Genomic DNA, 17,358 nt, shown 5'->3' on the forward strand with positions numbered 1-17,358 from the left:
CTCGACTAGCCCCAGTGCAGGGTTCGATCGCCGGTGCGGGGCAGCTGACATCCCCTCGATGCAGGAGCTGGTCGCCCCGACGCGGAGGGCGCGCCGCCAGCTACGGGAGTCAAGATTGTCTCGTCAACGGAAGGCTCGAGGCCCCCGACCGCGGGAGAGCAAACGAGGGAAGAGATTTGAACTTTTTTTTGCCTTCCATCACAGTGAGGAATGTGGACAAGTCACTGTGGTGGATGTTTATGTTAAAATAAGTTTTGTGTGTTCCGTTGCTTTTTATTTATATGGCTGACTTGGCAAATGAAATTCCTCGTATGTTGCAAAACATGCATGGCTAATAAAGTATTATTGTGATTGTGATTTATTTGTAGCCACCCCCCAAGAAGTGGCAGTTAATGTTGCTAGCTTTATAATTCCAATCATGCTTTCTATTTTGATTTAGAACTCTGTCGGCAATCATTTTCAGAAGATACTGTAAGTATTTCAGACCACGGTTGTAATGTATTCATACATATTCATGTGTATGTTATTGAGTTGGTGTTGTACATAAGCAGGGAATGTTGGGTAATAGGAACATAGAAAATAGGTGCAGGAGTAGGCCATTCGGCCCTTCGAGCCTGCATTCAATATGATCATGGCTGATCATCCAACTCAGTATCCCGTACCTGCCTTCTCTCCATACCCCTGATTCCTTTATCCACAAGGGCCACATCTAACTCCCTCTTAAATATAGCCAATGAACTGGCCTCAACTACCTTCTGTGGCAGAGAGTTCCAGAGATTCGCCACTCTCTGTGTGAAAAAGGTTTTTCTCATCTCGGTCCTAAAGGATTTCCCCTCTATCCTTAAGCTGTGATCCCTTGTCCTGGACTTCCCCAACATCGGGAACAATCTCCTGCATCTAGCCTGTCCAACCCCTTAAGAATTTTGTAAGTTTCTATAAGATCCCCCCTCAATCTACTAAATTCTAGCGAGTACAAGCCAAGTCTATCCAGTCTTTCTTCATATGAAAGTCCTGACATCCCAGGAATCAGTCTGATGAACCTTCTCTGCACTGCCTCTAAGGCAATAATGTCCTTTGCAATAGAGATTTGGAGACCAAAACTGTACTCCAGGTGTGGTCTCACCAAGACCCTGTACAACTGCAGTAGAACCTCCCTGCTGCTATACTCAAATCCTTTTGCTATGAATGCTAACATACCATTCGCTAATAAATAAATCCTTTGTGATCCAGGCAACCTGCGTGTAAGTTGTTATACATTCTGCCGTCTGGAATATAACAAAATTGGCGACGAGTTTGTGAACTCATCCTTTAAATACAGTGCAGGTCTGTTTTGCAACATGCAGTGTTTAATAGTTTAAACAGTAAATACGGAGTTGTGTCGCAGTTGTTTGTGAGCTGGACACGATAGGTCGCAGATCCTTCTATGCAGGGGACTGCAGTTTAAAACAGCAGTTGTATAAATCGTCGCGTGTTTGTCAGGCTATCTCTATGCCTTAAAACTTAAGTTTGCACTGTAACTTTGGAACCTTTCTCGGATGCGCACTATGCGACAGATTGGTTAATGGTCTAGTGGATAACCATATAACCATATAACAATTACAGCACGGAAACAGGCCATCTCGACCCTTCTAGTCCGTGCCGAACACATAATCTCCCCTAGTCCCATATACCTGCGCTCAGACCATAACCCTCCATTCCCTTCCCATCCATATAACTATCCAATTTATTTTTAAATGATAAAAACGAACCTGCCTCCACCACCTTCACTGGAAGCTCATTCCACACAGCTACCACTCTCTGAGTAAAGAAGTTCCCCCTCATGTTACCCCTAAACTTCAATCCCTTAATTCTCATGTCATGTCCCCTTGTTTGAATCTTCCCTACACTCAGTGGGAAAAGCTTTTCCACGTCAACTCTGTCTATCCCTCTCATCATTTTAAAAACCTCTATCAAGTCCCCCCCTTAACCTTCTGCGCTCCAAAGAATAAAGCCCTAACTTGTTCAACCTTTCTCTGTAACTTAGTTGCTGAAACCCAGGCAACATTCTAGTAAATCTCCTCTGTACTCTCTCTATTTTGTTGACATCCTTCCTATAATAGTAAGATTAAACGAGAACTTACCAGTTTGAAGTTTGATCTTTATTTTATGAGGAGGAACGTTGAGGGAATACGTGAAAGAAACCCGCTACGACGCATGCGTGTCATCCTTCAAAGCAGCGGTGTGAGGTCACAGATACACTATAATGACCTAAAATAGTAAGATTATTAAAGAGATACCAGTTTAAGATATGACCATTCGAGGGTGGGAGCGGAGGGCACGTATTCCCTCAACGTTCCTCCTCATAAAATAAAGATCAAACTTCAAACTGGTAAGTTCTCGTTTAATCTTACTATTTTACTTCGGAGTCACGTGAGTGACTACGTGAAAGATTTCAAAGCTCTGTGACCTCATGCCGTGGAAACGAGTCCATGCTTCACAACTGCCTTGGTAGTTAGGGAGAAATTGTTAATTATATTCAAAACATTCATACCAATTATTTAATGGAAATGATAAATAATATCGAATTAATTCAAATCATAACCCTGTATTCTTCAGGGATAAATTATCATACAGAACTTAAAATGTTCCCCGAAAAACGTTCCCATACTGCTAACTGGTTTGTTATAACATTTCTGAAACGTTTTCTCCGACAACCATCCTGCAATCCTGAGGATTTGGTCCATGGATACATCAAGGCGTTTTGCTGCGGATGTAGCTGCAGCCCTGGTGGAGTGATAATTAAATATGTTATTGTCCACTCCCGCCTATCATAACCCATATTTCAGCCACCGCGAAATGGTCTGAGTTACACTCTATGGTACAGTTTCTTATAGCTGATTAAACGCCAATTCCTTGCCTCTGATAGCCTTTGTATTTTCACTGTATAACAAAAAACGTGCTTCACTATACAGAGGCGTTTGTCCTCCGGGTAGGCCATCAATTCTATGACCTGCCCCGCTGATCCTGGCCTATTTTGTTTAATAATACGGTCCTGGATCACAAACCCCAAACTTCGTGCCGCAATAGTGAAGCCATCCATCTTACTTTTAGCAATAACTGGAGCTTATGCGCTGTGACTAGCGCCATCAGCATTACCATTTCTAGTTAGTTATCCAGATTTAATGCTGTAGCCGGCGACCAATTCCTTAGCAAGGTCAAAGCCACACTTACATCCCAGATATAGTTGTATCTTATTTTTGGTGGCTTGGTGTTAACATATCCTCTAAAATTTTTAACTACCAGAGGATGTGATCCCACAGACTGTCTTACTGTTCCTTGCCACCAATAACTTGACAATGCACTTTTGGCACTATTCACAGTGCTGAAACTCAGTCCTCCATATTGCAGGCTGGTGAGAAACTCTAGCACCGCCGGAACATCCTTATTTCTGTGGTCCAGAAAGTTATTATGGCAGTAATTAGTCCATTTTAATATGACCTAAATACTGTTATTGTGTAGACCTTCTTCGTGCTGCTGTGATCATGTCCACAGTTCTTTTGATAGCCCCATGTCCCGTAGCGGTGTTTTAGAGTCTACAACCTACTAAATCAATATTTTCTATGACATGGATAGCTATCCTCAGTTACTGGATGCACCAGCAACTTAGGACTATGTCTTACCGTTATACATGGTTCCAGCACCATGTCCTGTACCCCGGAAAACCATAGTTGGGTAAGCCAATCAGGTACTAAGACATCCCCGATGCCGATTCCTGTTGAATTTCCCTTAGTACCCCAAATTTATAAAGTAGAAAAGGAGGTAATACATAAATGAAAACCCTCCCCTAGTGCAGTGAAACAGCATCTGTAGCTTCTGCCTCAGGATCTGGTACCAATGATACATACCTCGGTAACTGGTGATTTAACCCTGGATGCAATTCTAATATCCGGCCTTACATACTTTACTGATTTTAGCAAATACCGTTCTATCCAACATCCATTCAGTACTTTCAATAAATTTTCGTGACCTGGTGTCTGCCACTGAATTAGTATCCCTGGTAGATACGTAGCCGATAACCAAATATTCCTTTGGACACACCATTGCCAAATTGAATTTGCCAATTCATCACAAGATTTTGATATCTTTCCACCCATATGACTTATATATGCCATCACCGAGGTATTATCTATCTACCATCTAACATGCTGCAGTTTCATTCCTGAGCAATAAGATTTTAGCCCATGAAATGCACTTAACATTTCTAACCCTTAGTGTTATGTAGGTTAGCTTCTTATATATTCCATCTCCCCCATAGCTCGAGATGGTATCAGTTGTACCGTAACCAATTGCACTGGCATCTGTTTGTAATAGCACAGACGGGTTGTGAATAACTATTGGGTTTGGAGCAATACTTAACATTGTATTCCCAACATTGTAATTCTTTTATAGCTTCTATCATTAGCTCCATTGGCCAAAATAAATGACCTCTATAATTATGAGCCCATTGAAACTCTGTGGCTTTCCATATTAGTAAAGTCATTAACATATTAAATGTGTTAATGGTGTCAATTTTGACTTAAGTGGATGGACAATGAATCCCAGCTGTTCAAACAATTGTTTAGTGGCAACCACTGCCTAACATGCCGATTCATAAGTTATTTCCACAATAAGGATATCATCCAACTATACCATTACTCTATGATTTTGGTGTTGCAGCAGTCCCAACGCTGGTTTAAAATTTTTCCCCCCTGTTGGATATTGAATAGCAAGGATCTTAAAGATTAATACTTGCCATACAGTAGCCTGCTGAAAACTAAGTCTTTAGCACTGCTAAAAGTATCCATCTTTAAAATGAATATATTGCACAACATTGTGAAGCATTGATAATCCATAATAATACGGCAACCCCCATCTTTCTTATTTCTAATAAAGATGTTTGAGACAAATCCTGTTGTTCAGGTTTGGTTTATTCCATTACCAGCATGTATATCTGTCCGGTTTATGTTGTACTGGAGGGTTTTGTTTGAGTAGAAACTCTATCAGATATCCCTTAAAACTGCTAAGGATGTATCTGTCCATAGATATATTACACCAAGCTTCAACATGAAGTTGCAATGTCCCTCCAACTTCCGTGCTCCCTATTAATGCTGGCGCCCCAAATTCACCTACCTCCATGGTTATTGGTGGTAACCAAGTTATTTTTCTTGGTTTCATACGCGGTTGTGGAGAGCCTAAAGGTTAATGTTAGGGTAGATGCTGACGTAGAGACTTTTGCATCTTCCACAGTGGTCGTCCCGGGCCAAACCCTAAACAGGACGCTGCTGCTGGGTACCTCTGCCCAATTCTTTGTAGAATAATTACAAAACACTACCTCTCTTAGGATGCACATAAGGTTAATGTCTTCCCCAGATATCCTTTGGATGCTCTAATCAGCCCCAAAGTCGAGCCTCCTCGCCAATTCTTTTACCTGTTTAGACAGGTCCTCCCCCCCCAAATAACGGGGTCTATAGCCCTTTGCTTACATAGTATAGCGAACTAGGGTCTAGAGCTGGCTGAATGGCCCTTCAAACTGCACATCGCAAAAAATAGTGCTAATGGCATCCTTGTGGTTACTAATTTTCCACCTTTTTTAACATGCGGGCCAAAGCTGTTATGCCCGCCATGAGACCTTTCAGAGTATTACGGATTTTAATATCCCGACTCCTAACGGCCTTCCCAACATGTCTGCAAATGCACCTGTAACAATGGCTACATTAAGAGCACCACAATATCCCGGGGTAAAAAAGCCTTGCCAACACTTCAGCAAAAATATTTAGCTTGAAGTTGATGGGTGGACTCACAGTCCTTCAATACTCACAGCCACCTTCTCGAGATCATTCTCAGTGTGTTTCTGCTGGCAGCACTGGCTCATCATGTTCAGCAGGTTGTTCACCTGCTCAGATTTTACCCCGTCAGACCTTCCATACCCTCCTCAGAGGCGTCTGACATTTCATGCAGCCCTTATGGGAAACTGCTGTGGGACTTATATTTATTTGCCCACTGTGGCTATCCTCCAATCCCGGAGCCTGCCACTGTGGAGAAATTTCCTCCAGCCACCGCTCCAGCCGACTTACATGCTCTCGGGCACTAGTCGTCGCGGGTGCTTTAATATATATGGGACCGCTCCTGCCGACCTTGGTGCTCTCTGGCACTAGTCGCACGCGGTATTTCCCGCAGCCGGTCCCCATGCCTACGGGCACTGGTCGCTCCCCATGGTCCCGGTACTCACGGGCACCTCTACCCATTTAGGGTGAAATTTGGCACTCGCTCCCTTATGGGAGATGCTGGTGCCGACATTCATTGCTGCCTGCTGCTGGTCATTAAGCAGGAGCAATTCTGTGTGGCAGCACTTCAGCTCTATACTGACATCAGTAGCTGGCTGCCTGCTGTTCAGAACACAGCAGTAACGACCTGTGGCTGTGCCCTGACGTCCTTAGCTGGCTGCCTGCTGCTCTTCAGAATACAGCAGCAACGTCTGGAAAAAGAACCAAAGGTAAGGGAAATTTGTTCTTACCTGTACTGGTTTTCAGCCTGTCGTTTGGGAGGAACGTCCTTCCTCCCGCAGCCCCACGGACCCCGTAGCGTAGGTCCTTGGGCTGCTGTCGGCTGACGGCTACGGAGTAGTCCTGCTCTCTTCCGGGTCCCGCAGCCGCTTCAATCGGCCCCAGAGCCGCTAGCGACTGCATCCAACATAGACTGCTTAGTCTGGAAACCCCCGGGACGTGTTGCTTCGCTTCCCGCCCGGCAGCAGTCAATCTTGCCGGTGCGGGGAGCGACGTCGGGCACAGCTGTTCTGCTGCTGCTAAAAATAGCCTTTTAGGAATCCTCTCCGGAGGATTCGCGCATCGGCTGCTGCTGGCTGCTGGCTGTCCGCTGTTTCCGCGGTTCTCCCCTCCAGCTTCCCGCAGCTCCTTGCCTTTCCTACCTGCAAGGTAAGTGGGAAAAATTTTGCAGTCTCTTACCTGCTTCTTTGCATTTCCCTCTAGGGAGACGTCCTCTCCCATGTCTGACTCGTTCAATGCGTGTATGCGATATGACACGCATGCGTCGTAGCGGGTTTCTTTCACGTAGTCACTCACGTGACTCCGAAGTAAAATTAGGCGACAAAAATTGTACACCATACTCCAGAATTGGCCTCACCAATGCCTTGTACAATTGTAACATTACATCCCAACGAATGGATGAACGAATTCAGTCCAAACTCATGAACACTCCAGATCTTATATTTGAGAAAGCATACAAGATTGCTGCCACAATGGAGATGGCATCAAACAATGCTCGTGAGTTTCATCCACCACAGACTGCAGTGGCCGTTTACAGTCACAAGGCAGTGCCTATGGCCAAACCAAGAGGCATTAAATCAAAACCAAAGTATGGCGGGGAGCCAAGTTCAGCAAGTTGATATCGTTGCAGCGGTAATCACTCATCCCAATTTTGTCAGTTCAAAATGGCCAAGTGCTATAAATGCCAAAGGCTATATCGCCTCAGCATGTCGGGCCAAGCATAAAACAGGGAATCAACAATCTGCGGGAAACAAGCGACAACATCAAAGAGGAGTTCACCTTAGAAACATAGAAAATAGGTGCAGGAGGAGGCCCTTCGAGCCAGCACCGTTTTTCTTTGGCTAGTAGTCCCCAATCAATAACCCATGCCTGGCTTCTCCCCATATCCCTTGATTCCACCAGCTCTATCAAACTTTCTCTTAAATCCATCCAGTGATTTGGTCTCCACAGCCCTCTGTGGCAAGGAATTCCACAAATTCCCAACTCTCTGGGTGAAAAGGTTTTTTCTCACCTCAGTCTTAAATGGCCTTCCCTTTATTCTAAGACTGTGGCCCCTGGTTCTGGACTTGCCCAACAGTGGGAATGTTTTTCCTGCATCTAGCTTGTCCAGTCCTTTTATAATTTTATATGTTTCTATAAGATACCTCTCATCCTTCTAAACTCCAGTGAATACAAGCCTAGCCTTTTCAAACTTTCCTCTTATGACGGTCCCGCCATCTCGGGGATCAATCTCGTGAACTAACGCTGCACTGCCTCAATCACAAGGATGTCCTTCCTCAAATTAGGAGACCAAAACTGTACGTAATGCTCCAGATGTCTTACCAGAGCCCTATACAACTGCAGAAGAACCTCTCTACTCCTATAGTGAAATTCTCTTGTTATGAAGGCCAACATTCCATTAGCTGTACCTGCATGCCAACTTTCAGTGACCAATGTACAAGGACACCCAGGTCTCGCTGTACCTCCCCCATACCTAACCTAACCCCATTGTGATAATCTGACCCATTGTTTTTGCCACCAAAGTGGATAACCTCACATTTATCTGTATACTGCATCTGCGGCCCCAACACCGAGCCTTGCGGCACTCCACTCGCCACTGCCTGCCATTCTGAAAAGGATCCATTCACTCCAACTCTTTGCTTCTTTTCTGCCAACCAATTTTCTATCCATGGCAACACCCTACCCCTAATACCCCTAATTTAGTCCAGTCTCCAGTCTCTCGGACCCTTATCAAAGGCTTTCTGAAAGTCTAGATGCACTACATCCACTGGCTCCCCTTCATCCATTTTACTTGTCACATTCTCAAAAAATTCCAGAAGATTGGTCAAGCATGCTTTTCCTTTCATAAATCCATGCTGACTTGGACTAATCCTTTTACTGCTATCCAAATGCTACATTATTGCCTCTTTAATAATTGACTCCAGCATCTTTCCCATCACCGAAGTCAGGCTAACTGGTCTGTAATTCCCTGTTTTCTCTCTCGCTCCTTTCTTGAAAAGTGGGATAACATTAGCAATCCTCCAATCCACAGGAACTGATCCTGAATCTATTGAACATTGGAAAATGATCACCAATGTGTCCACTATTTCTAGAGCCACCTCCCTGAGGACCCTGGGATGCAGACCATCAGGCCCTGGGGATTTATCATCCTTCTGTCCATTAGCCTATTTCTCGCCTAATGAAAATTTCTTTCATTTCCTCGACCCCCTTAGATCTTCTGTCCTCCAGTACTTCTGGGAAATTGTTTGTGTTTTCCTTAGTGACAACAGATCCGAAGTACCTGTTCAACTCTTCTGCCATTTCCTTGTTCCCCATAATAATTTCACCCGTGTCTGCCTTCAAGGGACCCACATTTAACTTTGCTACTCTTTTTCCCTTAACGTATCCAAAGAAGCTTATACTGTCCTTATTTATATTCCTGGCCAGCTTCCCTTCGTACTTCATCTTTTCAGCCCGTATTGCCCGTTTTGTTTCCTTCTGTTGTCCAATGAAAGTTTCCCAATCCTCTGGCTTCCGGCCACTCTTTGCTGTGTTATACATCTTTTCTTTTAGTTTTATTCTATCTCTAACTTCTCTTATCAGCCATGGTTGCCTCCTACTCCCCTTAGAACTTTCTTCCTTGTAGGTTTTCCTTGTAACTTGTAGGTGAACTCTGATGGAAATGAACTTGAGTTGTACACCATTTATGCAACATCGATAAGCTTACAACCAGCCAAGGCAAGGACTTTCGAACTAAACTATTGATTAATGAAGTCAATCGATATGTGTATTGACCTGGCAGCAGATTGTTCGGTCATGACCAGAGACCTGTACGAAACAAAGTTCCCACAGATACCATTGTTTGAGAGTAAGGTCAAGCTGAGTACCTACTCGGGCGAAGTTTTGGAGACGTGGACAAATTAACTGTAAAGTTCAGCATAATAGTCAGTCAGTAACACTGTCCAGCATAGTGGCCAGCTACAGAAATAACCCAACCCTCCTTGGAAAGGATTGGCTGAGTAGAATAGAATTAGACTGGAAGAGCATTTTCAGCGTCGATTTGTCCGAATCAAGTCTTGAAAACGTCATAAGCAAACATTTTTGGTGACAGTTACATGGGAATAACTGGGTACTCTGCACACATTCGACTTAAGCAAGATGTGAGACCTGTGTATTGTCGACCAAGACCTGTACCGTTTGAACTAAAGCAACAAGCGGAGGAAGAACTCGACAGGTTAGAGTGGAATGGAGTACTCATGAAGACAGACCAGAGTAACTGGGCAACGGCAATTGTGGCCGTACCCAATGCCGACAAAACTGTTCGACTACGTGGTGATTACAAAGTCACAATCAACCAACCCGTTGATGACGAGCAATATCCGTTACCAACCTCGCAAAATCTGTATGCAGAACTTAGCGGAGCAAGAGTCTTCACTAAACTAGATTTGTCTCGCGCTTACGCCCAACTCAATGTCGACAAGGAAAGTCAGCAGTACTTGACTATCAACCCACATAAGGGCTTGTATTCATATACAAAGCTGCCCTATGGTGTGAAATCCTCCCCGAAAATCTTTCAAACTGTCATGGACAAAATGTTACAAGGCATTCCGTACTGTGTGTGCAGCCAGGATGACCTACTGATATTCACAGAGGGCAGGGTAGAACATCTGGAAATCCTTGAGCAAGTTCTCACACGACTGAACTGCCACAATGTCAAACTGCGACTAAGTAAATGTGCATTTGTGCAGTCAGAGGTGGTCTACCTTGGACTCAAAGTAGATGCCAACGGACTTTGCCCTCTGGCAAAGTGAAGGCAAAAGTTGAAACAATAGTGAATGCTTCAAAACCCAACAATGTGTCAGAGCTACGATCATTCCTGGGGATGGTGCAGTTCTATTTTTTAATTTTATTTTTATTGGAAGCAATTGTACAAAAAAGAATGACAACAGTTCTCAACTCTAGCTCAGCTTCAATTTTAACATTTTACAAACAGAATATTAAATTGAAATAAGAAAAAAGAGAAGAAACGAAAGAGAAAGATGAAAAGCAGGAGAAAGAAGAGGAGTCAACCCACCCATGCGCCTGCTCACCCAGCCTTACAATCAGTTTTGAGTTTGCGTTCAACCATTGTATTGTTCAAGAAATTCAATAAAATGAGACCATATTTTTAAGAATTGATCCGGTTTGTCAGTCAAGTCAAACCTAATTTTTTTCTAGATTTAGTGTCTCTGTCATTTCCGTAACCCACATCCTCACTGAGGGGACTGTTGTCTTTTTCCAAAATTTAAGTATGTTTTTTTGAGGATATTAAACCATATCAAGAAAGCGTCTTTGAAATACCCTTAGTTTGACGCATGCCTCTGATATTCCCAGCATTGTCAGTTTTGGGTCTGGTTCTAGTGGAATTTTCAGTGTTTTCGAGGTGACGTTAAAGACTTCCGTCCAAAAAAAAAATCTGTTTTTGTGGCTTCATGAGCATGACATTTGTCACACGGGGGAAGATCTTGCTCTATTTGGTCTTTGAGTAATATAGCCTGTGCAGCACTTTAAACTATATCAGGCAGTGTCTGATTGAGGGGGGGTCTTATGGAAACTTACAAAATTCTTAAGGGGTTGGACAGGCTAGATGCAGGAAGATTGTTCCCGATGTTGGGGAAGTCCAGGACAAGGGGTCACCTTTTAAGGATAATGGGGAAATCCTTTAGGACAGAGATGAGAAAAACTTTTTTCACACCGAGAGTGGTGAATCTCTGGAACTCTCTGCCACAGAAGGTGGTTGAGGCCAGTTCATTGACTATATTTAAGAGGGATGTGGCCCTTGTGGCTAAAGGGATCAGGGGGTATGGAGAGAAGGCAGGTACAGGATACTGAGTTGGATGATTAGCCATGTTCATATTGAATGGCGGTGCAGGCTCGAAGGGCCGAATGGCCTATTCCTGCACCTATATTCTATGTTTCTATGTCTGGCATTTAAAGAGCAATGATGTATGTATTGTCGGCTTTCGTCACGTATATCCTTGGAGATGTGTTGACCCATCTCATCCTCCCATGAACGCCTATAAATCTCGGATGGAGTGTCAATGTTTTGGAGGGCATTGTAAATGTGGGATATCAACTTCTCTGTATCTGCGTGTCTATTCAAACATTCATCGAGTATGTCTGGACCTACAGAGGAGCAGTCTTGTATGTATGTTCTCACGTAATCCCTAACTTGGAGGTATCTGAAAAAGTTATTGGGTGTTCCCAATCGTATTTCTCCTGTAATTCTTGAAAGGAGGAAAGAGTCCCCTTCTGATAAAGGTCTCCCACAGTATTGATTCCATGATTCTTCCATTGAGCAAATACCACATCTAGAGTAGAAGGTTTAAAACATGGATTATTTGCAATGGGGAAAAAGGAGAGACATGTTTCTCAGTTTGAGACTGAGTTTCAACTGTTTCCAGATACGGATAGTACTGTGTATGATCGGGTTATGCTCACACCAACAGGCAAACTGACTTATTCAGGGATATTGGAGACGGGACAATCAAGCCTATACAGAAAGGCAAGCAATCTTCCCTCTCCATATTTATCCAGTCTGCCTGTTGATATGAATCATCCAGTCAGAAAATTATAGTTTTAATATTGGTTGCCCAATAGTAAAAGAGGAAGTTGGGTAAGGCGTCCTCCATTCTCTTTGGATTTGCACAGATGCCTTTTGTGTATTTGGTGGCTTTTATAGTCCCAGATGAAATTAATGGCAATGGAATCAATTTTTTTGAAAAAAACTTTTGGGAAGATATATTGACTGGAATAAGTATAAAAGTTGCGGGAGAAAGATCATCTTTACGGCATTTAGTCTACCGAGAAGAGAAATAGGCAGTGTTTTCCAAAATTGAATATACGTATGGAGTTTAGTAATTAATGGTGTGAAAATTGTTTTAAACAAAAGGGAATATTTTCTGGTAACATAAACTCCAAGGTATCTGAATTTTTCAGTACCGATTCTTAAGGGAAACTGTTGGAGCTGGGTGACATCTTGTTCTTTTATTGGCATAATTTCACTTATGTTCCAATTGATTCTATAGCCAGAAAAGGAACTGAATTGTTCTATAGTAGTTTATTAGAAGTATGTTTAGTATCGTATCCATATATGCCTGGATGGAACCTGATACTCTCGACAAGAGGTTCTATGGCTAATGCAAATAGCATCGGGGAGAGGGCGCATCCTTGTCTATTGCCCCAGAATAAATGAAATTTAGGTGAAAGCATTTGGTTTGTTAGTAGTTGAGTAGTGGTTGTGAACAATTGCAGCAGGATCTGGATCGATTGGCCAGGTGGGCAGAGGAATGGTTGATGGAATTTAATACAGAGAAGTGTGAGGTGTTGCATTTTGGGGTGTCGAACGAGGGCAGGACCTACACAGTAAATGGTAGGCCTCTGGGTAGTGTTGTAGAGCAGAGGGATCAAGGAGTACAGGTGCATGGTTCCTTGAAGGTCGAGTCGCAGGTAGATAAGGTGGTCAAAAAGGCTTTTGGCACTTTGGCCTTCATCAGTCAGAGTATTGAGTATAGAAGTTGGGATGTCATGTTGCAGTTGTATAAGACGTTGGTGAGACTGCATTTAGAATATTTTGTTCAGTTCTGGGCTCCATGTTATAGGAAAGATATTGTCAAGCTTGAAAGGGTTCAAAAAAGATTTACGAGGATGTTGCCAGGACTAGAAGATGTGAGCTATAGGGATAGGTTCAAGGTGAAGGGGAAAATATTTAATAGGAATCCGATGGGTAACTTTTTCAAACAAAAGGTGGTGGGTGCATGGAACAAGCTGCCAGAGGAGGTAGTTTAGGCTGGGACTATCCCGCCATTTAAGAAACAGTTGGACAGGTTTGGAGGGATAAGGACCAAGGGCAGGCAAGTGGAACTAGTGTAGCTGGGACATTGTTGGCCGGTGTGGGCGCGTTGGGCAGAACGGCCTGTTTCCACACTGTGTCACTCTATGGCCTGTTTCCATACAATTGACTATGCCTGTATTTTGACTCTACCCGACAGTAATCTTTACTCTGAGATCATTAATAAACTCTTAATCATTGTGAAGTAAAATGTCTTAAACAGCTGTTCCCTTCTCTCCTTAACATGCTGATTTGGGAAGCTTTCTCTGATACAGTGCATGAAACCATCCTCTTCACTTTACTGCTCAGTTTGTTCCTCCTGTGTGATCTGCAAAGTGTGTGCAAATGCCAGATTTAATTTCAGATGGTGTATTTATTTTCCACTTGATTTTTTGTATTTATGCTAATGCTGGATTCTCTCTGTAGGATATAAATGATGAGGAAATTGATGCCGAGCTGGCAATAATCCATGCCCAGATGGCCTATGTTATGCAACTCCAAGGCCGGAATGATGATGCCGTGCAACTTTATAATCAAGTGATCAAACTGAAGTAAGAAATAAAAGATTTGCTAATCAGCCATGTGAAAGATAACCATTTTGGGGTCTCATTTTTCTTTTCTTCCATTGTTGCAGGCCCTCGGATGTTGGACTCCTTGCTGTGACTGCCAATAATATCATCACACTCAACAAGGTACCTTGCACGTCTCTGAATTAATATCCATGAGCTGTTCTTTCACCCACTTGCTGAGTTGATCCAAGTCTTTTTTCAATTTGAGTTATGGAATGCATGACTGCAGAGTTCTGCCAATCATCATTTCATTTTCATTTGAGACATGCTCAAATCTCATCAAAGCAAATCAAATCATAGCTGTTGCTGCCAGATTTATCAAAACTGCGACCTGGTTTTGAAATGATTTCTGAAGCCCATCAGTGAACTCCAGAGGGTAACACCCGCACAGTGTGAAATTACCCGGTTGATTGTTCATGGTGGTAATTGCCCTCAGCCAGCTCTGCTGAAGGAGGACGCAGTGGTGAGCACCGTGTCAGCCTGGACAAGAATGAGAGTGTGGGCATGGTCACAGTTCCCACTGAGCCGGGGGTCGACAGATTCAGCAGTCCTGATGCTGATCTGAGGGAAAGGCACAGCTGAATGCTACAGTGCAGGGGTGAGGGTCAGTGTATAGAGGGGGAGGGACTGGCCCGTGTCCATTTTCAGATGAGACATAAACTGAGGCCCCACACGTGTTCTTGGGCATAAACCACCTACTCATTTTGTGCTTTAAAATAGTAATTTTGTTCAGAGTTTGTACATTTTCTGGTACATGCTTCGATTAGTTCAAAAAGCCATGCAAAAGTTGTGATGATTACTTAAATCTTATCAAGGCTTTTTTTAAATTGTTTAACAGACTTTTTCAATCGATTATAGAGTTTTCTGAGATCTACCTGTTTCTAACAGGTTGCCATGTCAACTTTTAAGCAGCAATGAGTTCATCTAATTTCAATGTTGAAGTAAGAAATAAGATTTGTGCTTTATAAAGGATGTTTTAAGTCGTGAGATTTTTTTTTTTTGTGAAAAGTAGTTTGGACCTCCTTATAATCTCCATTTCCCATACTCCTTTAATAATTTCATGCTTTTTAGAAGAGTAACGTGGTAAAACGACAGGTCAAAGCAGACAAACCTTGTCACCTTTCTCTCTGCCGACAATGAATCATTCTACATTTCCTTATCATCTGCTTTGATCTGTTGTTTTCACACCTTACCCTTTCATATTCTCTAGACTCCCTTTCCCTTGACTCAGTGTGAAGGGTCTCGAAACGTAAGTCACCCATTCCTTCTATCCAGAGATGCTGTCTGTCCCGCTGAGTTACTCCAGCATTTTGTGTCTATCTTTGGTGTGAACCAGCATTTGCAGTTCCTTCCTACACATTTACAATACGATACAATAAACCTTAAAAATCCCCAGAGGGAAATTGATCTGCCAACAGTCACACACACATCAAGGTACACAAAAACTTGAAATTAAAAGTGGTAAAAATAAATAAAAAGACAAGAGACTGTTGGCTGGCTGCCGTGTACACATTGCCTAAACCAGAACGAACGAACAAACGCAGACATCCCTTGGGCAAAGGATCCTAAACTAGAGTGTTTCCCTCCCTCCCCCTCACCGGTTCCCCCTTTGTTCTCCCACCATCCCTCACTGCGGCCCCCCCCATGCCGGATCCTCCATTGTTCTTCACAGTGGTCCCCCATACCATGTCCCCATTGTCTTCCTCGCCCAGCCCCTTCACTTTCCACCGCCACCGAAGTTCCCGTTGCGGCCGAGGACCCAGCCGCCAGCAAGGCTGCCGCCAAGGTTCCTGCTGAGGCCCCAACACCGCCCAGGCTCCCATTGCCGTCGAGGCTCAAGCTGCCGCCGCTGAGGTTCCTTCGGCACAGGCATGCCTCGCAGTCCCCTGGGCGACCTGTGGAGAGAGTCTGGATTGCTGGGGAGGTTGTTCGGCAGGTGGATTAGCCCCACGTGGCTCCCCAGGACACTCCCGCCGTTATAATTTTATGTTGGTCCTGAAAGCTTCCAACGCAAGTCTCAAATTGTTTCCTGCAGGACCAAAATGTGTTTGATTCAAAGAAAAAAGTGAAACTGACCAATGCAGAAGGAGTGGAGCATAAACTCACCCACCGACAGCTACAGGCTATAGAAGTCAACAAAGCTTTGTTAGCCATGCATACAAACCAGGTAAGGTGTAAGTGTATCGCAAATCTTCATAGCATCTCGTTAATTCTATGGTACACTGGGACACAGAATTAAAGTATCAGGAGACTGAAACTGCTGGGTCATCGGTTTCAACAATGCGGTATTGACAGTCCTCGCCGAAACCTGTCATCTATCTGCTTTTGTTTCTGAAACCATGTGCCTCCAGTAAACCAAGCCAAAATGCGTAGATTTGCAAATTGCTCTGGACGCCACAGGTCTTGCCTTTTGGACAAATCACTCGTGTACAATTTTGTCATTAGCCTGACCTAAGACATCTACCAAACAACTTGGCAGCACTCTAGGATCACCTGTTCAAAATATCAAATTTGTTAACAGAATCTCGGCTTCATAAAGCCATACTTCTCCTTGATTAATCCATGCTTCAAATGCTGATTAATTTGCCCCTCAGAATATTTTGCACCAGTATCCCTGCCACTGAGGTTTGATCGTAAATCTGTTGTTACCTGGCATAATGTTGCTGCCCTTGTTGAATAATAGTACCCCACCTGTAGCTGCCCCAGTCATCAAGTGCTCTGTGACTAGTGTAGATCACTCAACACTCAACACTAAAGATATGAATATTTCTAGCAGTCTCATCCTCGCCTCCCGTAGCTCAATACATCTACATTTGTATTGTTCTAGGATTCCACTGTCCCCTTCCTGAATTGTTCAACTTTAATGTCCTCTGTAGCAAATACAGATGAGAAGCATTCATTTCAGACCTCACTTGCACTCTTTGGTTTCACAGATCAATAATACTATACTTAAAAACAATCAAGCCAAACTCACCTACAATAGGTAGAGGGAAGGCCAAGATACTGAGTGCAAAATATAGTTAGTATTGTAGCCCATCAGTTCCATAGACACAGTCTAATGTGCTCAATGGGGGTAGAGGTGCAGTACCCTATTTGCTGTAATGGAGACAATGAGATCAAGAAAGGGGAAGGAGGTGTC

The 17,358-nt window shown here is 43.5% G+C and overlaps 1 protein-coding gene across 1 annotated transcript in view; it reads left to right on the forward strand.

Annotated features, from left to right (window-relative positions):
• srp72 (signal recognition particle 72) overlaps positions 1–17,358 on the forward strand; it is a 65,840-nt gene that overhangs the window by 13,799 nt on the left and 34,683 nt on the right. The window contains exons 6-9 of the mRNA XM_055643805.1: positions 440–471; positions 14,077–14,201; positions 14,285–14,342; positions 16,255–16,386. Of these exons, the coding sequence (XP_055499780.1) occupies positions 440–471; positions 14,077–14,201; positions 14,285–14,342; positions 16,255–16,386 (347 nt within the window). The remainder of the gene's footprint in view (positions 1–439; positions 472–14,076; positions 14,202–14,284; positions 14,343–16,254; positions 16,387–17,358) is intronic.

This window comes from Leucoraja erinacea, chromosome 1 (genome assembly GCF_028641065.1).
Source record: "Leucoraja erinacea ecotype New England chromosome 1, Leri_hhj_1, whole genome shotgun sequence".
Classification (NCBI taxonomy): Eukaryota; Metazoa; Chordata; class Chondrichthyes; order Rajiformes; family Rajidae; genus Leucoraja; species Leucoraja erinaceus.